The sequence below is a fragment of the Centroberyx gerrardi genome, chromosome 7 (assembly GCF_048128805.1).
Source record: "Centroberyx gerrardi isolate f3 chromosome 7, fCenGer3.hap1.cur.20231027, whole genome shotgun sequence".
Classification (NCBI taxonomy): Eukaryota; Metazoa; Chordata; class Actinopteri; order Beryciformes; family Berycidae; genus Centroberyx; species Centroberyx gerrardi.
In genome coordinates this window covers 28,565,800-28,589,267 of record NC_136003.1, presented here as the reverse complement: position 1 = coordinate 28,589,267, position 23,468 = coordinate 28,565,800, and the positions used below count along the sequence as shown (strand labels likewise).

General features: G+C 44.1%; 1 protein-coding gene across 1 annotated transcript; it reads left to right on the top strand.

Annotated features, from left to right (window-relative positions):
* The first annotated feature begins 20,790 nt into the window (after window positions 1–20,790).
* LOC144539444 (uncharacterized) lies at window positions 20,791–22,736 on the top strand. The gene is made up of 3 exons (XM_078284407.1): window positions 20,791–20,843; window positions 21,835–21,954; window positions 22,449–22,736. Exons 2-3 carry the CDS (start codon window positions 21,837–21,839, stop codon window positions 22,577–22,579), a joined length of 249 nt encoding a protein of 82 aa, XP_078140533.1. The 5' UTR covers window positions 20,791–20,843; window positions 21,835–21,836; the 3' UTR covers window positions 22,580–22,736.
* The last annotated feature ends 732 nt before the right edge of the window (window positions 22,737–23,468 follow it).

Genomic DNA, 23,468 nt, shown 5'->3' with positions numbered 1-23,468 from the left:
TGAAAAGACTTGATATGAATATGGATGGTTAAATTCACCTTAACTCAGGTTATTAACCTTTTTATGTGGAGTAAGTAAATAAAAGTAAATCAATAATTACTGGTGGGTGGAAATATTATCAACTGTTTCATTGTTTAGCAGTCTTTAATTTCACCACCAGTGTTAATGGAGAAAGTTAATAGATGAGGATTTGGTGCCTAAATGCTGCATTCGGGTTCAATGAGAAATAAAGTAAATATGAGCTTCCAAGCAGAAAATACTGTTCACCTGCCCATTTTTGATTTGTGGTTGACATTGTAATGTATAGTTTGTTGTAAACATGAACTCAGATGTAGGCCTTTATCACTAAGTTCATGTGTATTAAGTGTGAAAAAAAACTGATCAAAAGAAAGCCACTAAAGTCTATATAAAACTTCAGTCGTGGCGTCTGAAACCAGTGTGAACGCATTGAAAACCAAGCGGTCGATTTAACATCCAGCCGCTCCGCCGGCCTCTCGTTGCTTAGCGACCGGGAACGCTGCGAGTCCCAACGTGGGAAGCGATGGACGATAGCAGCGTCAAGCTAGAAAGAATAAAACATAGCACATCCGGTTAAAAGTTTCAAAACAAAACCCTTACTTACAAACGCGTTGCGTCAACATTTGGATACTACAATTAGGTGAAAATACATATTTAAAGGGAGGGATCTGTATTAAATTGAAATCTGGTTGCAGTGTGTTCTTTCTTTCTTCAAACTGTCCTTTGATATGGTTTGTATTGTTGTTTACATCCCATCTAGGATTTTACTAATAGGCCATATTGGTTTTTGATCTATACCAATATGTTTTGAGTGAAGCTGTTGAGAGCCGATATTTTGCGATGATATTGAATATCGTTAATTGTGACCAGTTTCACATAAAACATTTTTTCATTGCCTCCCCCAAAATGTTATTCTTGCCAGAGTGGAAAAGTCTCTGAAACAGCATTAAGACAATGGGAACCCAGCATAATATGAATAACAATATAATACTACTATGACTACTACTACTAATAATAATAACATATTAATTCATGCTTGTGTGTATTCCCATAGACAACAAGTGTAGTATTGATCAATTATATAATAAATATTCAATCAAACAAACTGCATCATATCAGAGGTGGACCACATTGACTGACCCATGTCCAATTTTAAATAAACGGTGAATATGATGAGACTGACTTACCAATACTTTCCTTGACAAGTTTTACGCTTTTATTTTGAAGGCGCAATCGCTCCACTTCCGGTCTAACTCTGTCCAGCTTGACACAGCTGTGCCCTGGTCTGGGACTGGGTCCAGTCAGTCAACCGACGGGAGGTTAGATTGCTGCTTTCGTTTGACCACCGGTAACGTTCCACAGCAGAAACAGCAGAACCGAGCTTCAGCGTTAAAACGTCCTCCAAGATGGAGATAACATAGACTGAATAGTGTGTTAGTTTAGACCGCTTTACTCATTTTTATGGCGTATTTTTTATTTTTTTTTAAATCGAAATCGACTTCACTAAAAGAAGCATTTGTTAGCTAAAATGTACCGTTAGAAGTGTGAGTTTTGAAGTTTCACAAGCTAACAACGGTCCACCGGATTTCTTCTAGTAACGTCTTTTTTTAAGTATGAATTCCGAGTAAAACTCAGCCATGTCAGAGGACATCAGCCTGTGTGACTTGGTGAACTTATCCATCGGCACACCCGAGGTGGGAGCTGTGAACTTCACCGCCCTCCACACCCTGCTCCACGCCATGCTGGGCCAGCTGGGCATCCGGGAGGTGAAGACCCGGTGGACGGAGGCTCCTCACGGCCAGACCCCCGCCGAGCCTCCGCTGCCTCTGCCCGCTCCCTACCTCCGCATCGAGGACAAACTGCGGCAGATCGAGAAGCACATCGCCATGGTGGAGGAGCTTCCCACCGGCGCCGAGCTGCTGGAGAGGACAGCCTCATCTTCATCCTCCTCCTCCTCCTCCAACACCCCGGTGAACGACATGTGGAGGCTGATGCAGCTCCGCTCCCGCATCCAGACCAACGAGGACGGCGTGTCCAGGGTGAGGGCAGGTCATCCATCCACCCATCCATCCATCCATTCATTCATTCATTCATTCATTCATTCATCTATCTATCTATCTATCTATCTATCTATCTATCTATCTATCTATCTGCCATTGTCTGTCTTGTCATTTATGAATTCATCTGTTGACTCATTTTTTGTTGACTCTTTTTGTTGTTTACCCTTATTTATTTCTATAGTAATTTCATTAGTTGGTTCATTTGTTTACTTGCTTGTTTATTTATTTTCTCACTTTCTATCTTACTTACCTATTTATTTATCTGTTTGTTTAGTTGTTTGTTTTTTATTTCTTTTAATTTACTTATGGTATAACAGTACCGCACCTTGCCATACCCAGCTGACACCCATGTTATCTGTGCTGTAGGCCTAGAGAGCAATATTGTGAATTATAGGACAGGCAAAATGTAGCTGAGATAATGGCACCAACCTAAGCCTGGGCGTCTCTCTCAGTCAGCTGTAGACCTACACATGCAGTCCTGTTCTGTCAGTTAAAATTATGGAGTTTATTTTTGTTTACTATCCAGGATGTGAGATGGTAAATGTATTTCTGGCAGCTCAGCCTGCATCAGGACAGATGTAGAACAGAGTTGGTTTTATTTAAAGCTGCATCACCTCTAACTGAGAGGCCATAGATTCCCCCTATTTGCCCTGATGAAACTCTAGTGTTGGTATGGTCACTGGAGGGAAATCTCCATTGACAGGAAGTGACGCACCCAACGTTAAGAGTGAAATACAAAAGTGTCTCCTAAACAGCAGTGAGTGAGTCTAGAGACAGTTGGACACAACAGTGTCTGAAGCTCTTCACCTCCTCCACCCCTACACTCGCTAAGAAGAAGACATTTAGGTTTACTGACATCCTGTTACATGATTTCGATTGCTTTTTATTACACTGTGAAAAATGCAAAAAATTCAAACAGTTATCTCCTGCGGCCACTTGGAGCTGCTAAAGTGCGAAGTTGCCTGGTGCAGCTTTAACGTGAGACTTAAAGAGGAACTAACTAAACCCCAAACCCAAATCTGTGTAAAGCCTGACATCTAATGGTAAAAAGCATGCTACTGAAATTGCCGTCTGCTATTGGCTGATCTTTGGTGCCAGGTGATGTCACCACCTCTTTCCACTCTATAGAAAGTGATGTCACCTGGCACCAAAGATCAGCCAATAGCAGACGGCTAGACTTGTTAGCACTTTCTTTAATTTGTTTTTAATCATACATGTTTATTACTTATTTATTGTATATTTACACTAGCTGCATTTCTGGACTGCCGCTAAACTGATTTTCGTTGTACTTGTTATAATGACAATAAAGAATCTAAATCAAAATCTATTTCAGTAGAATGCTTTTTACCATGAGATGTCAGGCTAATACACAGATTTGGGTTTGGGGTTTAGTTACTCTATAATTAAAGACCCCATGAAATGGCATCTTTACTTCCTTGATTTGGTGTATTTCCTGTTGAAACAGGATGTTGGGGCGGGACATAACACAGTGAGGGATCATTCAAAAGTCTAAACCAATGGGATATGAGTCAGAGAGAGAAAGACAGTTTTATTTGATGGGAGGGGTGGAGGGGCGGGGCTGTTCAAAAATCTGGATGGTTTTATTGGTTAGAAACTTAAAATGTCTACTAGTGCAGCATGAGGTCACCATGAAGATACTCTGTTTTCCAGGAAGTAAAAGTAATGGGAGTTAAACTTTAATCCTCATAGGGAAGTTTCGGCCACAGAACAGCCACAGCTGGATCTGGTAGGCGTTCAGTGTCTTGCTCACGGACACTGCGGCAGGCCGGATGTTGAAGGACGGCCTCTTTAACCTCTAGGCCTTCAGTGTCAGCAGTAGGCTTCCCCTCCGTCCCGTCTGGCTGTCTGTGGGGAGCGTTTCAGCGCTGTGTACGGCTGCTGATGACAGAGCAGAGGACAATAGGAGCCAGGCGCCACCCTGACTTCTCAAATGACCTCTGTCTCTGTTCAGGTTTCTGTACGGACACTTCCTATAGAGAGCTGAGGCAGAGGGGAGTGCCGTCCGTCCGTAGGTAGACCTGTGCTCATATTAACATCATAATACGATTATAGTATATAGTACGACACACACACACACTGTCAGCTCTTATCTTAAAGAAACAAAGCGGACTGAAACTGAAAAAGACTGAAAGAGTGAAGGGATGACAGCGTTTGGTCCCTGTCTCGCCCCTGATCTCTCCCTCTCTCTCTCTCCCTCCCCCTCTCCCTCTCCCTCTCCCTCTCTCTCTCTCTCTCTGTGATAAGGGGTAATTAGTCCCCTGCAGAGATGACTCTGGCTGTCAGTTCATGAATAGCTCTCGGGTGAAAAGCGGGACATCGGGGCGGGAGCAGGTGATGCTGCGTCTTTGAAAAACCCACCTGAATCATTCATGTCCTCGGCGGCCATACTTTGGGTCGACCGCGGTATCCGCTGACTTCACCGTGCCGGCGGTAGCCCCGGCGTGCCCCTGTCCCCCCGGCTTGTCTTGCCTCCAGTGACCCCTCGTTCTACACAACACCGAGTCATTTGGCCTGCAAAACTATAAGCCTCATGTCCCGGGGATCAGGCCCTCTGCCAGGCTTCACCTATTAACCTGTCAGGGGAATTGTTTGTCCTGAAAGGTGTGTTTCACGGTGAAACCCCCTGCGGCGTCTGTTCTGGTTCTCTGAGGGCGGCTGAGCGGCGTTTCGTGCTCCAAGTGCAATATTAGTCCAGTTAATGGCTGACTGTTTAGAGCGAGGCAACGGCTTAAAGAGTAACAGAGATGAAGCTTAACGCCGCCTCTTTTTATGTGACAGATAACTTTTGGATATATTGGGATGGTTACAGTGTATTTAACACAATGCTGATGAACTGCTTCGAGACTTCTTCTATATTTCATTAATGTGTGTTTGATTTGTGGTTCATTTTAACCTGTTTGCATCCTCCTTGTATTTATTCAGCCCAGTGTTTCCCTTCCGGTTGCTACTAGCAACCAACAGCCCAGATAGTGTGATGCTTTCACAGGCACAGAGCCATGCAGGAGGCTTAACAGTGGGCATGATGCCTAATGTGAAGGAATACACCAAGTTTTAGGGAGATTGGCCAGTTGGTCAACTTACCCATTAAGTGATGAGAACAGAGACACCAAAATCATCCATGTGTCCCCGGTAGATCATGGGCTCTGGCGCTCCATGCTAACAGTTTAGCATACACTATGTTGAGTGATAGTAGCCACTGGCATTATTTTAAAAGTGAGAAAATGAGAACTTGTAGCAGCTTTAAAACTAAACAGTAAGTAATAGTAAATGATATGTGGTTAAGTCCTAAGGCAGTTTTGTGTAGGAGATTAGTAAAATTTGCATGACACATGATACAGACACATCCTGTTTGGAACTTGCAGGGACTCCTTGCTCTTCCTGCAAGTCGTGGAGCGTGGAAGTGAAGGTGGTGGGTGATGGGAGACTGTGTACAGCTAAAAATCACTGCACAGCAGATGAATACGTGTTTGCTCACCTGAAATAGTTTCAATAATAACCCCGGCTCCATCAGCCATACTGAGTTAATGATATTACTTTACTTTAAACTGTATGAATCTACAGGCCTACCAGGGACACATGGATGGTTTTGGTGTAAAGCCAGTACTTGTTCCTGGGATGGTGCTGAGTCGTCCCAGAGTTCATTAGCCGACAGAGATTCAGGCGATTTTGGAGAATTTATTTCAATATAAAGAGGTATTAGTTTTATTGAAAACAGCCCTGAGGCTGACAATACAAGGAGGTTTGGTGACATTGCCCAAACCAAAACTATAAGCGTTTGCTGCTCCCTGACACAGAAAAAATAGAGAATTGCTGGATTAGGCTGTCTTGCCTGAAGCACTAATTGACATAAATGTACAGTAGCTATACTGCCTAGCTGTAGGATTTTAAAGAAAATGAATTGTAGGGTAATCCTTTCAAGCGAATACAACAGGCCATATATCTGCTACACTGTCACTGCCCACTTATTAACAACCTGTTAGTCATTGAGCCTGTGAAGCTGTGTGGGGTCGCTATGCATCATTTCATGTCTGGGCAGATCTGACACAAGTTAAACACACGCACAGCAGCTTGGTCAATACATTCAAATCCACCTCAGGAATTTCCTTTGTTTCAGCCTGGGTTTGTAACACATACACACACACACACACACACACACACACACACACACACACACACACAGAACATTCCTAATTTGCAAAACCCAAATGAAATGTAAGTTTACTCTGCCAACAAAGTCTCACAGCCACACAGGAAAACGAAATAACTAAATAACTAAAACAAATAACTAAACTAAATGGCTGACTGCATGTGACCAGCATGCCGACTGTTTGCACTGAACCACACTGATTACCAGCATGGGATGCCACATCTGAAAACAGTGTAACAGCTTGATGTGTCTTATCTGTAACCCTTTGATTGTGCTTCGTCCTCTTTGTCAACCTCTGTTGAAATCCTGGCTCCTCTGCTGGGGGTCAGAGGTTAGAGGGACGCTGCCATGAGGAGGATTCCTCAAACATTTCTCCATTTAGGTTGTTGGGGACTATCAAAGGTAGCAGTTGTCAGGGGGGGGTCGGTTTCATAACAAGTGTCCCTGAATCCCACAGGGAGATTAAGCAAAGTAAATTATATGTATTTTAAGTGTGCAAAATGAAACAAAGCTGTGAGGATGCCCGGATATGCAGTGAGAAGCCTTTTTTTTGGTATCATATATGTTGTCGGATAGAGCATATTTAACTCCGTGAATGATGATTTGTTATTATCATGAAAAACAAGTTTATTTGTATGCTTGGTGATCAACTTTCTAGTATCCCTATGTTGTATTTGTAGGCCATGGCGCTGGTCCAGGATCTGCTGAAGGAGATCCACAGTCTGAAGGAGTTCAGAGACAACCTGAAGAAAGAGATTAACGAGTTTCACCACCAGCTGGAGAGGGTGAGACTGCTGAAAGGGAACGAGGGCTGGGCGATAATTCAATATTATCGTTTATCGTCTTTCAGTGGAATCATATCGTGATGATATGGTGATTTTGGGATATCGTGACGCACACTTCTGATGATAACAGGCAAACTTTATTTAACAACTCTTACAAAATGAGGTATGAAACATTTTAAGGAATATTACTTGAAAATTTCAGTTTAGTTTGACATCACACCTAACATTACCATTCGTTTCAATAGGACGAACATTAATTTGATTATTTAACGTAATTTTGCATACACGAGCCATATCATGATACGTATCAATATCGAAAAAAATCCTTATGATTATCATGATATTGATTTCAACCATATCGCCCAGAAGTACGTGCAATGCTGATAAAATCTATATAAAGAACTATTCTGTTGTGAATTGGTAGCAGTTGGGATATGTGTAGACATTGCTTTTTCTGCATAACTTAAAATAAAAATAAAATACATAAAAATACAATTCCTGGGTGAAAAATGAAGCGCTCATCTTTCTACTTTGAGTTTGAGTTTGCTCTCCATTATAATGATACAAACTACAAGATCAGTTTTGGCCTCACTTCCACACAGTGATGAGCGCCACACCTTGCCACACCCAGCTGATGCTCATTTGTTTCTTTCTTTCTCTGTGCGCAGATTGATGTTGGTGGTCTGGCAGAGCGGGTCACCGCTGTGGAGAAGTGCTGCCACCATGTGGAGGAACTGAAGGAAACTACGGTGAGTGTGTGAAAGGAAGAAGTTCCCCTCCTCTGCACAAGGCAAAGTAAAGTGAACTCAACTTCTTACTTTTTACTTTGTTTTGAAATGAGATCTCTCTTCTCAGCTAACACTGGAGCAGTAATGCAAGCACTGACAGACAGTTTCTCATTTTAATCTACATGCACCCTTGCACTTTTTCTGTACATATGGTGCCTCTCCCCACAAGGATCATTAAAGTTTCATCTCATCTTATCTATCTTCATTGTGACAGAGATCTCTGAGGGAGACAGTTCAGCAGTATCCAGACCCGGAGGAGCTGGATCAGTGTGTGACCTGGGACGCCATGCAGTCAGCTCTGCTCAGTGAGCGAGAAAACCTTCAAAAGGCAAGAGACACCTGCCATCTTCTCATTGTGAAAATAGATAGTAATGCTGCATTGCATTCACATCCCATGGGAAAGACAGTAGATACCAGCTTCATATTTGAAAATACCGTTCACATCGGCTTTCAGATGGTAAATGCTGCAGTCAAGCGTAGGGAATGACATATTAATTTCAAATAAAACCAACAAAATAAACTATTTTCATCACATAAGTAATTTTGTGACCACAACTCCTAAGATGCCATGACAGGACTCAACTACTGGCTGGATTTTTGTTTTGTGGTTGACATTGCAATGTTCAATTTGCTGTTAAACATGAACTCAAATGTAGCGCTCACTAAGTGCATAATGTGTAAAGTGTGGGTGTGCTGATCAGAAGCAACCGAAGTCTACAGAAAACTTCGATCATGGCCTTTGACGGCTTCAAACAAGTTCAAATGTGTGAACACTTCCAGTTCGTTGCTTTTAACCACCAAGTCATTCCGACGGTTATTACCATGTGACGTCAGTGCAGCATGACACTCAGCAGTAACCCCTATTTCACAAGGCAAGCTGACAAAGAACACAATCTTATTTACAAGAGCCATAAAATTAACTTAAATGAAACCTAGAAACCTGTGGATTAGAGTTTCTTTCTTTCCTCCTAGTAATTCTGTCCTCATTTACAGGAACTTGCAGGCTCAGGGACTATTGATCAGGCCACAGTGGCTAAACCAGCAGCCACGCCCCACAAAAACAGCCTCACTCCTGTAGCCAGTGTGCCTTCTGATACCAGCGTCTCCTCCTCTAGCCCTCCGGCCAAGCCGTCGGCTCCTGGTAGTCCGACGATACCTGGAAAGCCATTGAGTTCTTCGAGACGTTTGGCTCCACAAAAGCCATCGACCCCTCCCTTGCCATCGCCTTCTAATAATACTTACACCGGGGCTGCAAGCTTCACTCTGGACAGCCGGCAGGAGGACGCCCCGCCAGCCCAAGGGGAAGCCCCACCAGCCCCCGAAGCTCCTCCAGTCCCGTCAGCCCCGCCCCAGCAGACTCGCTCTGACACGGGCCTGACGGCGGTCGGTATGCCCTTAACTCGAGTGGCCAGCGGGGCCAGGTGTTACCCAGAGACACTGGAGGCCCTGAGGAACATCGGCAAGCTGAAAGACAGGCACAACGACCTGGAGGCTCGCGTAGCGGCGCTGGAGGCAGGCAAGGCTGACCAGGCCCAGCTGGTGCGCCTCAAAAAGCTCATCACTAACACGGGTGAAGTTATTTTCCCAGATGTACCATGCTGATGCCCTTTCAGTGACTCCTACAGTCTTGACTGACTTCAAGGAATACAGCAAGTTTTTGGGAGACTGGCCTGATGGTCAAGTTCCCGTTTAAGTGATGAGAGACACCAAAATTATCCATGTGTCCCTAGTAGATCATTGGCTCCATTGCTCCATGCTAACACTTTAGCATTCACTATGTGGAGTGATAGTAGGCTTCTAGCATTATGTCAAAGGTGAGAAAATGAGAACTTGTAGCAGCTTCAAAGCTAAAAGGTAAGTAATCTTAAATGACATGCGGCCAAGTCTGGTAGTTTTGTATGGAGCACCAGAACCAACGATCTCCCGGGGACACATGGATGATTTTGGTGTCTCTGTTCTCATCACTTATTGGGTAAGTTGACCAACAGGCCAATCCCCCAATAACTTGGTGTATTCCTTTAACTGCTAGATATGAAATGAGGACTTCACAGATTGACTACCGCTTTCCATGTGCAAGTTTAGTGGGAAATCCCTTTCCTGACTAGGACTGACAGCTTGATGTTGTACTTGTAGGTGCAAGGGAGCTGCCTGATAACCTGATGGACCAGCTGAACCACCAGAGAGCTTTGATAGACAGCCTGATGAGTGACAGGGAGAAGGTGAGTGAGAAAAACACTATATGTACTTTTAGAGGAAGCAAAACACTGTCCACTATCCAAAAGCCTGTCACAACTTTTCATGCTGGCTCACTCTCACTCAGCAGCACCAAGACAAACTCCTCAGCATCATAGACTGTATATGTATATGTTTCTGGTTCTGACGATGCGATGTGCTTGTCCAAAGCTGGACAGTTTGGAGGAGATGTTTATGAACATAGGCAGCCAAGGGAGAGAAAACGCAGCAGAAGCCTCAGAAGCCTCAGAAAATGTGGATTCAGAGAGCATAGGCTTTCATCAGCTCAGACAGCAGACATCCTACCTCAGGTAAATGACAGATGGCAACTCACAGGGAGAGGAAACCCACCTGCTGAACGTAGATCTGCAGTAACAGACCCACACCCAGCCTGCTTTCCTCTAGCATCCAAGCCAGGATTATATTAGGCACAGTTTCATTACATCAGATCTTGTGTATGGGTAAAAATTTTAAGCAGGGTTGAACAATGCAAACAGTTTCAGATCAACACTGTAGTTGTTCACAAGTTGCTGGTAACCAAGAAAGACGAGATGCAAGGAGAGCTGGCACTCAGCAGTGGAAGAAACTTTTCAAACAGAGATGTTTAAATGTAAAGTTTCCATTTTTGACTCTACATCTGACCAATAAAATGTGTGTGCTCAAGTGTAAAAGCGCAAAACTTTTTTGAGTTGCCCCATCATCAGTGCAATTCATCAGTCAGGCATAGAATAAAAGTGGAACTTTAAGATTGCATTTAAACATCGGTTTGACAATTGTTTTTTTCTCCATTTGTGAATGTGAGCTTCCCTAGAATCATGTCTACATTGGATTTTTGGGTCTATGCCCGCCTGTTGTTTTTTATGTCCAGCCAGTACAATAGGTACAGACAGTTTATGGTATTTTTAGCTTCAGATAGGTCTTGGTGAAGCACTGGGCCAGTGTTTTGACCGGTTTAGAGGCTGGTCTGTGTTTCATGTCCCACCCATCATGTCCAGGAGGGTTGTGCAGAAGCTGGAGGAGGACATGAAGCAGCTGAAGGGTAGAGGAGCCTCGTCCGGCCAGAAGACGACAGACCACCTACAAGATCAGGTCAGACAGGCAGGCGCTGTACTGAGGGACAGACAGATTTCATTCAACTAGAAATACCATTACTTTTACCCGAGTCAGAGTAAGAGGGAGTTTGTTTAGAAATTTACTCAAAGGTTTGAAAAACCTTTGAGTCTAACCCTCAGTCTAACCTCAGTCTAACCCTCAGTCCAACTCTCAGTCCAACTCTCAGTCCAACCCTCAGTCCAACCCTCAGTCTAACCTCAGTCTAATCTCAGTCTAACTCTCAGTCTAACCCTCAGTCTAACCTCAGTCTAATCTCAGTCTAACCCTCAGTCTAATCTCAGTCTAACCCTCAGTCTAACCTCAGTCTAACCTCAGTCCAACCCTCAGTCTAACCTCAGTCTAACCCTCAGTCCAACTCTCAGTCCAACTCTCAGTCTAACCCTCAGTCCAACCCTCAGTCTAACCTCAGTCTAACCCTCAGTCCAACCCTCAGTCCAACCCTCAGTCTAACCTCAGTCTAACTCTCAGTCTAACCCTCAGTCTAACCTCAGTCTAATCTCAGTCTAACCCTCAGTCTAACCTCAGTCTAACCTCAGTCTACCCCTCAGTCTAACCCTCAGTCTATCCCTCAGTCCAACCCTCAGTCTAACCTCAGTCTAACCCTCAGTCCAACTCTCAGTCCAACTCTCAGTCCAACTCTCAGTCTAACCCTCAGTCTAACCCTCAGTCTAACCCTCAGTCCAACCCTCAGTCTAACCTCAGTCTAACCTCAGTCTACCCCTCAGTCTAACCCTCAGTCTATCCCTCAGTCCAACCCTCAGTCTAACCTCAGTCTAACCTCAGTCTAACCCTCAGTCCAACTCTCAGTCCAACTCTCAGTCCAACTCTCAGTCTAACCCTCAGTCTAACCCTCAGTCTAACCCTCAGTCTAACCCTCAGTCTAACCTCAGTCTAACCTCAGTCTAACTCTCAGTCCAACCCTCAGTCTAACCTCAGTCTACCCCTCAGTCTAACCCTCAGTCTAACCCTCAGTCCAACCCTCAGTCTAACCTCAGTCTAACTCTCAGTCCAACCCTCAGTCTAACCTCAGTCTAACCCTCAGTCCAACCCTCAGTCCAACCCTCAGTCTAACCTCAGTCTAACTCTCAGTCTAACCCTCAGTCTAACCTCAGTCTAATCTCAGTCTAACCCTCAGTCTAACCTCAGTCCAGCCCTCAGTCTAACCCTCAGTCTAACCCTCAGTCTAACCCTCAGTCCAACCCTCAGTCCAACCCTCAGTCTAACCTCAGTCTAACTCTCAGTCTAACCCTCAGTCTAACCTCAGTCTAATCTCAGTCTAACCCTCAGTCTAACCTCAGTCCAGCCCTCAGTCTAACCCTCAGTCTAACCCTAATCCCTTGCCCTCTGACCCCAGCTGGACGACCTGCGAGGCATGTTGGAGGACATGATGGTGTCCTCGTCCTCGCTGCTGTCCAGGAGCCTCCAGGACGAGGCGGGGCAGGACGAGGCGGGGCAGGACGAGGCGGGGCAGGACGAGAGTGGCGGTCAGGGTCAGGCGGGACCGGCGCTCGCCACCAGCTCAGTAGACATTGGCAGGAAGCTCAGCCTGCTGTTCCTGCGCTACGAGAAGCTGCAGGACGCGGTTAGCGGCGTGCTGCAGCAGCAGACTGGAGGCAGAGCAGAGGCACTGCAGGACACGGAGGCAAGCTTGTGGTCAGCTAGTGCTCATAGTGTGTGGAGTCAGAGCTGCCTGGCTCAAGAGATCAGGGCATTAAGGTCTGAACGGCTTTGTAGACTTACACTCTTTAAAAGGAAAAGGGCTGGAAAGGGTGAAACCTGACTCCCATCGCTCAGGGCTCCAGGTCTTGAGTTCCTAACACCAGGTTATGTGTCTTTGTGCACTGGCTTTGAATACGAGCGGTTTCTAAATGGTAATTCTGCCATAAATACCAGCTTTGTGACGTTCCATGTTTGTCATATGTTGTCATGTTTATCCAGACTCTTCTCCTTGCTACATGGAATAATTTAGCAGTGTTTGTGACTGATGCTCCTGCAATTCATGCACCAACTGTTTGGCCTCCTTGGAGCTCTATTATTATTTGAAAACTCATAAGACTGGTGATGGTAACACCTCTTTTAAAGCTGACACATACCGCTGATCGGCATTCAACTTAATATGACACTTCTGTGTAGCTGCCTTTGTAATGAGTTACGTCAAGGTTAAAGTCCTTTTTCATGTGGTGTTTTGGTTGTTTTGTCCACCCCCGTGTAGGTTGTGTTGAAAAGTAACACGTGTGTGTGTTGTCCCAAAACGTTAGACTGTGTCGAAAATGACTCATCCTTTTTAAGAGTAAGGAAATGCTACTGAACCGTGGCCAGTATGGTCAAAGATAACGGAACTGAGACACATTTCTCCCACCACCATGTCTTTTAACATGACAGTGTATGTGTGTGTGTGTGTGTGTGTGTGTGTGTGTGTGTGTCCTAGAATGTAGAGCTGATGAGTGATGTCCAGAGGGCAATCCTCCAGCTGCAGGCCGAGTGTGAGAAACTCCATGAAACCACCAGGTGTCTGGTGGAGGATAACAGTCAGAAACAGAGTCACATCGAGGTGGGCAGCAAGGAGCTTTTCATATCCGGCATACAGTGTCTTTCATTCATTTTCTCTGCATGTTCTACTGCTTCTACTGCTGCTATTTTGCATGGTCTCATAATGCTGTAAACTATACTTTTTTCATACTTTTCTACTTTACACCTTCTAGTGTTGAAATTGTCAGTTGCGTATATTTAAAAGCTCCCCATTTGCTATATTCTTTTTTATTATATTCTATTTTCTTTGCTATTTTCTGTGAAGCTAAGGAAACAGATTACTTAATGATTTGTTTATTTATAAAGAAATCTAAATGAAGCAAAAAATAATTGGATACTTTGCATCAGAAGCCAGCTCTAATCCTAAATTACTAAATCATTTTTAAGTGCTCACTGGTTGGTTATTCTGAAACCATATTGTAAGGAGACATAAACGATTGACTATTTAGTGTCATAATATTGTATGTTATTCAGATAATTAAAGGTCGGCATTGGTATACATGTCTATATGGGAACACTAGGGTTTCAGAAAGTATTGAATCATTTTGGTTAAAGGTAAAGATAAGATCGGTTTACCGGTAAGTAATATACTGTACATTACTCATTATAGTACAATTTAAGTAGGCCTGGGCCCAACAGGGTGAAATGTATTCAGCCACCTCTGGTTCACATTATCACTATCAAATGATTGTTTCCACAGCAACTGTACAAGTCGATGGAGGAACTGGAAGAGAAGAAGGCTGACAAGCAGCTGGTTGAGATGGAGATTGAAATTGTAAGTGGCTTCATTTCAGTTAACTGAAAGGTAGAGACCTGCGTATGTGTTGACGGATGATGTGGCTTGACGGAGCACAGTGTGTGAAAATATCACAACCCAGTTGAAACCAATTGGACTTTTGACAGAGTGCAGGAAATGTCATCCATTAACAGACTTCATCAGCCAATGAAATTTGTAGAGAGTTTCAAAAGGCATCGAGACACACCCACAACAATGCAACCTCAGTGGTTTCAACGTATATTTACAACTGCTCCATATGAACGCCGCCTTAGTTCTACAAACATTTCCCGGAGGCAGAAATAATTGATTGAGTTAAACCTCAGTGGGCGGAGCCAAACAATCACATTTTTTTGGAGCACAATTTAGATAACTGACAAACTTGAATGGCAAAGTATATAAAAATATAAATAAAATGTAAATGTCAATGACGTCTTTTTTCCATTCACTCCCGATCACCTCTTGCTCTCCCCACACCTGAAGAAAGCAGATAAATGCGCCCTGGAGAGCAAGGTGAGCCGTCTGCAGTTTGACTCCATGACGGAGCAGCTCAGCACCATGTTCCACGAGCTGCTGAGCAAAGTGACGGGCCAGGAGCAGGACTGGCACAAGGTCATCGACAAGCTCTCCACCGAGATGGAGTGCAAGGTAGAGAGTATTGTACAGTTACAGCCATTTTTACAGGGAAATAATGTTTTTATGTGTTATTTCCACTGTCTCCTGTCACCTATCGCTCACCCTCTGTTTTTATTTATTTATTAATTTGCTGACTTCTTAAAATGCAACATCTCAGTGATAGATGCTAGGGTTTGACTGATATGGGCTTTTGAAGGCTGATACCAATATTTCTGGATTAAAGTCGCCAGCAGCCGATGCTTTGTGCCAGTGTTCAGTGTGAGTTTCTGTTCAGAATTGTATTTTTGGCAAGAAAAGCCAAGAACAAAAAGCCTCTGAAACAACATTTAGACCATGGGACACTAAAACCCTCCACTGAAACCCATAATAATAATAATAATATTTTCTTATATATTGATGCATACAATCATTAGAATCAATTCAAGAACTTCCCATAGAGCAGTTTAAAATTAATACATTTTAGATGATAACAAATTTCATCATATCCAGTCAAACCAGTATATCAGTTTATTAGGGATAGGACACATCTGTTGTATCTATGGTAATTCACTTAATATTTGACTTATTTCTGATCTCACCATAGCTGAACCGGATTGAGTTAGACTCAGTGAAGACGCAGCTGGAAGATCGCTGGAAGAGTATCCATAAGAAGCTGCAGGCCCAGCCGGCTCCGGAGCACGAGGACGCTGCCGGCATCAGGAAGTGAGCAGCAGCTCTGCACTCACTAGTCGCTGTCAGAGCTTGTGTAGTGAAAACTGGATCAATACAGGGAGTTAAGTGGCCATTTGCTTGGAGATAGTGAACAGGGTATTGATTTTCTGGAATTTAGAGAAGGGTTTTTCCAGTGTTGTCTGTTCATTAAACCGTAAGCTACGGCAAAGTCCCTGCATCTGATATCTTTTACCACCAAAACTTCCAAACCTGCTGGAGCAATGACTGATGACTGACAAGATATTATTTGGTAATAAATTATTAGTCGTAGGTCACCAAACTGTCAGCTTAGAGGGAACATTGGTCCTGAATGCTCCACTGATGGGATTCTTTTTATTTTACGTTTGGCTTCCCAATAGATCTGTGGTGGCTTCGTTTGCTTGATCTTTGCTCTTCATTATATTGATAAAAACTATGAGATCAAGTTCAGGCTCACTCACACTCAGGTATGGCAAGTGGCACAACTTGCCATACCTGAGGGGAAAAGTATACCATTTGTAAAAAGATAATCACACAGTATCTCTGCTCTCAGGCATGTTCACTGATGTCAGAACAGCTTACTTTCTTACTTTCTGCTCCGTCATAGACAACTTGTGGCCAGATTCCACTGCATCTCTTGTGACCGTCCCGTCGACATGCACACCTCAGGACCGTGAGTGTATAATATATATATTTATTTTGCCAGATAACATATTCTCTATGACTGTAACTATACATTTACATTTACATTCTAAGCTTTTAGCTGACACAGTGGGACATGCTAGACTTCCTGGAGTAAAAACATTATTAAGCCAGTAGTACGGTCAGAGCCACAGTAACAATATGTTCTCGTGACCCTAGAATGACAAAGTATGATGGAGTACTTTGAGACAAGATATTTGTGCAAGTAGAGAAGGGTGATATGGGAAAGAGGGGATGTAAAGTATTTCCTGAGAGTTTTCAGGTTACAACAGAAGATAGCAAGTGACTCCGACTCTACTGTCTAACTGAAATGTCACTGAGCTGCTCTTTAAACTCCGATCTCCCCGTCTATTTCTGTCTGCTCCTGGGGAATTAAAGGCATTTAGTGACGGTGCCCTCCACCCCTGGTCTTCCCTCGCACAAGTCCAACAGGCCCTACACTGTGTACGCTCTGGAGCAGGTTCGTCAGCACTACAGGAGGTGAGATCAGCACAGTGAGCACAGTTCATTACACCCTACCTGACTCTCTCATGTCCTCTCCTCCGCAGCAGGTGGCGCAAGAGTCTCAAAATGTTACTTACAACCCACTCATTCATTAACACTAAAGGGTTAGACTGATTGGTTTGCTGATATCTGCAGCCTAATCGGCTTTTCATTAAAAACAGGATGTTGTCCAACTTTTATCTGATGGATATGATGCAGTTTGTTTGTCATCTTTATTGTGTAATTGAGCAGTATTACACTGTCTACAGGAAGCTCTTAACCTGAATTGATTGTAATGTAACATTTTCATCAGAGTCCACACAAATACATGAATATGTTATTATTATTTGTAGTAGTAGTAGTAGTAGTGGATGCTACTGGACGGGTATAAACGCTGTTTCAGAGGCTTTTCCATCCTGCCAAGAATAAAATTCTGGGGGAAACATTGAATACTTGTAAGTTTTTCAAATTCTTTGGGCATGAAAATGATCAAATTTAAACAATTACTGGCACAACATATTGGCTATTGGCAGCTTCCATCCAAAAATATCTAGAATCGGCCTTCAAAAACCCACATTGGTCAAACCCTGAAACACCTTGTAGTTTTCTCAGTATCTGATGCTTGTAAGCCGGTCTCGCTATCTCAGCCTGAAGCCGGGGACCAACCTCTGCAACTACGGGATAGCGCACTCTGACAGGAGCATGGTGCAGCTCCATAAGATCCACACGGCGATGTGCAAGCAGATAGAGAGGGTGCAGAGCCGACTGAAATGCCCCGACTGGTCAAACAACCGGGATACCGTGAGGGAGACCGCGTCCCGGCACCCCCCCATCCTGAGCGTAGTGCAGACCAGCAGCCACAGCAGGACCAGGCAGTGAGTCAGGGCCAGGCAGGGCAAGCAGGACAGTGGGGCTTAAATTAGTTGAAGATGTTACAAACAAAAGATTAGATCATCAGATGAAACTTTAATGATGCCTGCGGGGAAACTAGGTCATAGCAAACAGTAACAGGATACAGCAAAGTAAAGTAGAACATGAATAAGAATATAGCAGATGGGAGGTATTTAATCATAAAAGAAACGACAGTTACAACACTAGATCTAAGTAGAAATAGATGAATGAGACCTATGAACACATACAGTATGAATTACAGCATGTATGGAGGGTGTACAAAATAACAGCAGTAGAATATATTGAGACAAGAAAAAAATGAATGAAAACAGTTGAATGACAGAATGAAAATATGTATGATTTGAAAATATACCACAAATGACATATATGCAGTATGAAAATAAATGAACAGGTAAGCAAATATGAAGATAGCTGAAAAAAAAATGAGAATACGGAGAAAACAAGTATGTGAGCATGCATACCATAGAGATAAAAATGTTTTTTTTATCTCTATGATACATACAGCATATATACAGGATGTGCAAAATGACCTATTCACATTAGCTGGTACACATGTGCATAAAGTGTCTGGGTGTGCAGACGTGTGTTGTCGAAATTATTCTCCTTGTCAAATATATTCAGTTTACAGATGTAGATGCTAAGGACAGAAGGTACAGATTTGGACATGTGCATTACCAGCTGTTCACCTTTACAAAAAACTCCAGATGGAGTGGGCATTTGTACAGAAAAAGTGACAATGTGCGAAGACACGTGTGTTGTTGTCTATTCTCATTCTCATTATTGTATTTATAGGTGGAGGTTGCACATGTACAAAAATGTGTCCAGAAATATGACTCATATGAAGAGAGGGACAGAAAATGTGCAGATCAGAAACTGTGCAAGCTGATGCACAGTTTGCACTAAAAGAAATGCACTAAATGATCTAGATCAAACACAAAGAAACCCTCCAAAACATCCATAAATTGCTTATCTAAATTCCCTGGGTGTTTTTCCAGATATCCCCTCTGTGTTTTCATGTTGTTTTTCCTCCTGATGTCTCCTCCGACTGAGCAGTGAGCGCATCCCTGAGATGTCGGACTACAGTTACCTGGCCGTGTCCCGGAGCTGCGGGGGCAGTCACACCCTGACCTCCCCGAGCCGACGGTACACCCGCCTGCAGCACATCACACACTTCTTCCAGACCGAGGTGGACGGACAGCCGCTGTCTGCGTCTCCGCTGCGATTTCAGGTATTGACGAATAGAGTTTAAACACCTTTTTAGGCCGACATACATTGTATATTAATGATGTTAAATCATAGTATACATCACAGCAACTAGTATCAAACTGATGGAAGTTATTTAAGGAGAAAAACTTAAATTAATGCTTCTCTGTAATTGATTTTTTTTATGTTAAAGGGGTATTAAGTAATCAACAACCTCTATTGGTGACCAGTAGGAATAGCAACAACAATGGTAGAACTGATCTCCTCCTACACAAGTTTCTTGGACAGCTGTTGGGGGTTCAGTGCCTTGCTCAAGGGCACCTCGACAGTAATTTTTGAGGAAGCGGAAACCGTTACTCATTCACTCTCCTCACCCGCATTTTCCCAGCTGGTCCGGGAATTCAAACCCGCAAACAAACAAAACATTCCTCCCTGTGTTTAAGAGAATATACCGTATCTAAGAGATGTTACGGGTGGCTGTGTTAACCACTAACTGTCGCCTGTCTGTGTGTCGACTGGTCAGCCGGAGGAGGTTGATATCCTTGGACTGGATGGGCATATTTACAAGGGCCGCCTGAACACCCGAGACATCAGAAATACAGACGCTAAACTACCTACAATTTCTCCCAAAGACGGTACGTACATCCTCTTTAAAATGTCTGTCTTTCTCACCGGATTATTTGAGACCAAATATGATGTGAAATGAGATCAATTCCGGTTAAGGACTTCCCATAGACAACCAGTGTTGTATTGATCAATTCTACAATAAATACATAATCAAACAAAGTGCATCGTGTCTATCATATCACAGGTGGACGACACTGACTGGCCGGTATCTGATTTTTAATAAAAGTCAGCCTGATATATCATCAAACTGATATATCAGTCTAACCCGGTCTGTCAAATCGAATGCAGTACATCTATTCCCGCTGGTCTAGTCGTACAAAATAAGCCGTCTCTCTGTCAGAAGCTTACTCAATGTTGACTTGAACACGTCTGCACTGCGCGGCTGTGTGTGTGTGTGTGTGTGTGTGTGAAGGGGAAGCGGTGATGGATGTCCAGCACTGACAGCTCAGATGGACTCCTCATGGTCAGCGAACGCGCCTCAGAAGTCCCGCTCTTGCCCCCCGGGACCTGTTACACAACGGGTGCTGGGATAACAGCCACATGGCGTTGTGTTATGTCTTTACACTCTCTGCCCTCAGCCGACTTCCTCCCTCTGCGCTGACACTTTGTTAAAAAAAAAAAAAAAAAAAGGATGTAGGGGAGCAGAGAGGAAGGTAGAGAGGAGGTTGGTGGTGTTTGGGAAATGGAAAGTGGGAGCAACAGCAGAAACAGACAGAGAGATTGATGTCTGGGTCTGAGGAAGAATGCGGGGCTTGTGGTTGTTTGGGATTTTTCACTTGAAGAGGACACCGTGCCTCGGCGCCGGGGTGACGAAGGACGAGGCGGGCCGAGAGAGTAGATAGACGCTGGGGTTCATCAAGACAGGGGCTGTTTGGAAGTAGGGGAATGTGAAGCGGAGGAGGGATGTTTTGTGTTGAAATGGTGGCGTGGCAGAGTCTGGGAGGCGGCCCAGCAAGCATTTGAAGGACCGTGACATGCAGGAGGCGGCCAAGTTCAGCGTCTAACCCGTTTTCACAACATGACATTACGGCACAGTAAAGATTCATATTAAAACAGCTTTAGAAACTGATTTAAATTGATATCAGAAAGATCCTCAGGCCCTGATTTCACAAAACAATGCCGGTAGGATTTACATATGACTACGGACATCGTCTCAACTTTCATTTTGGCTCTATATTTACACCAGTGCAGGCCGTCATATCGACATGTATTCAATGTCAAATTGTTTGCTGGGAAGGTGAAGGGAAGGAAGTAAGACTGGCGTGTGCTGCGGAGAGGGCAGTGGGGGAAGGAGGACTGGTTTAATGTTCCACGCTGGAAAGAGAAGCAAAAGTTACTGAGTTACATAACAGCAGCAGGGCAGGTCTGTAACTGCCTGCAGAAATAACAGAGCTGAGGAAACGCTGCCTGATTCATCACAAAGCCCCAGCTGCTTTCATCCACCACCAGAAATCACAAGCTGTAAAGGCTGAGGTCAGACTGATGTGTCGGTTTGCTGACGCATGAGGCCGATACTGACCTTTCATTAAAAACCAGGTATCGACCGGTTCAGCGCCGTTCATCTCAGATAGGATGCAGTTTGTTCGATTACATATTTGTTGTAGAATGGATCAATACTACATTAGCTGTCTATGGGAAGACCTTAACCTGAACTGATTCTCATGTGACATTTTGATTGGACAAGTAATGCATGAATATGTGCTTCTTCGTATTATTATTATTCCTCCCCTGGTTTCAATAGAGATTGTTGTACAAATTTAAAGACATTGAACATCAGTGCAAAATATCAGCTATCAGCAACTTCAGTCCAAAAGTGTTGGTAGCACTATTGGCGTTCAAAAATCAGTCTGTGGTAAAAACAAAAGCCTGAGTGGTTTATATAGAGAGTTATAGAGTGATTTCACACCTGGTGAAACTATAACAGTGTTTGCCTGCAGTTTGTTTTTGCCCCATTAAATGTGATTTACGAGGACAACTGTCGTTCAGCTTGTATTTTGGGTAAGAGTCGGACATGTCAAGGATGGGTAAGGTATAGTTGGTTGGGGTTTGCAGTAGCTGTTAACCCGTGTCAGGGCCGACGTGCCACACTGTTCCTGTGCTTTGACGACTGCAGGCATGTGCAGGAGTAAAGACAAAGCCAAGCGCCCCCCGTCCCAGAAGTCTGTGAGTCCTGAGGCCGGACATGGATCTCCTGTTCACCCCCACAGTGCCAAGAGCCAGCGCAGCCGCTCAGGTGAGACACACACACACACACACACACACACACACACACAGAGACAACGCATACAGAGACAACAAGAACACAATATAAAAGAACACCAAAGCAAACTAACATAAAATATACAGAAAGAAGTTAAACAGAGATGATAAAAACAATAAAATCAGTGGAAAGCCAGGTAAAAAGATGAGTTTTAAGACACAGGTTTGATTCCTTTCTGTGTGCAGTTTGCATGTTCTCCCCTTGTTCTCCTGGGTTTCCCCCCTCAGTCCAAAGACATGCAGGTCAGGTGGAGTGGACACTCTAAATTGCCCATAGGTGTGAATGGGAGAGTCTGTGGCCTGTGCGACCTGTCCAGTTGGCGTCTCCCTACCTTCCGCACAATGCATGCTGGGATAGGAAAATGAATGTCTAGGCGTCGAGATGCTTGCGTCACACTGTCCTGCCTCGGTATGGTAACCCTTCACACATCCTCACCTCACAGCCTTTCTGTCCCGTCTGTCCCTCAGCCTCCAGCAGCTCGGTGCGGGACTGGCCGGTGTCCCCTCTCGGCTCTGCGTCCCAGAGCTCCTTCACCCAGGCTTTGGCCCCGGCAGACAGCGACCTGTGCCAGGAGGAGGAGCCCGTCACCAACCTGTAGGGGGCGACATGGAGCTCGGTGCGGCATCCTACCTGATACTTTTTAATTTTATTTTTAAATAAAACTGCAAGCTGCAGAGACAAGGTAGCTCTCCAGTTTGTGATGGAGCCAAAGTCAGTGAATTTGGGTAGGTGCACAAAGTTATTATTATTATTAGGTGTAAGTGACATCGGAGGAGGAGTTTTGCCTTGTGTTGCTGTGGTGGACAGACTGCTGGAACTCTTTACATTCAAATCCATGAATTCAAAATGTAGTATGTCTTTTCACACTCATATAAACAGTATTTACAGTGCAAATCTGTGACATCCTCGTTTTTTATTTTATTCTATTGATTTGGCGCTCATTGCTGTGGTGTTTCTGCACTGATCACCTGTCAATCAAACAGTGGGGGTGGGACTGTGACGTCTTTTTCCTTGGATTTCCTGTCGATGCAGTTTGAGTTTCTCTTTTTCACTTCCTGTACGCCACAGGATTTTTCCCAGGAAAGAGCTACCAGACACCGGCTGTTTAGAACAGACAATGGAAAAGCTTTCATGAACTGGATAGAGGTTGATTCACTGTTGTGTTATCAATCGGTGATAAACCGATGTGAAAACGGACATTTATTTATATGAGAATTATTACTTTAAGACCCTGAGCCATGATGCAGCCAATAAATACTCTTACCTTGCCTCAACACATGCTGCAGAGAAGAAAATACCGTCTGCTGTTGTCAATACTAAAATATACAGTATATATATAGGCTGTCATGGTCTGACAATGGAGAGCACCTGCAGCCCAGAGGGAAGCAAAGCAGCCAGGCTCATAAAACTCTCCCACATGTTGTTCCCTTCAAATGTCACGGTGCTTCAGTGTGGTCACAGGCCTGCCTTGGCATCTGTCCGGTGGA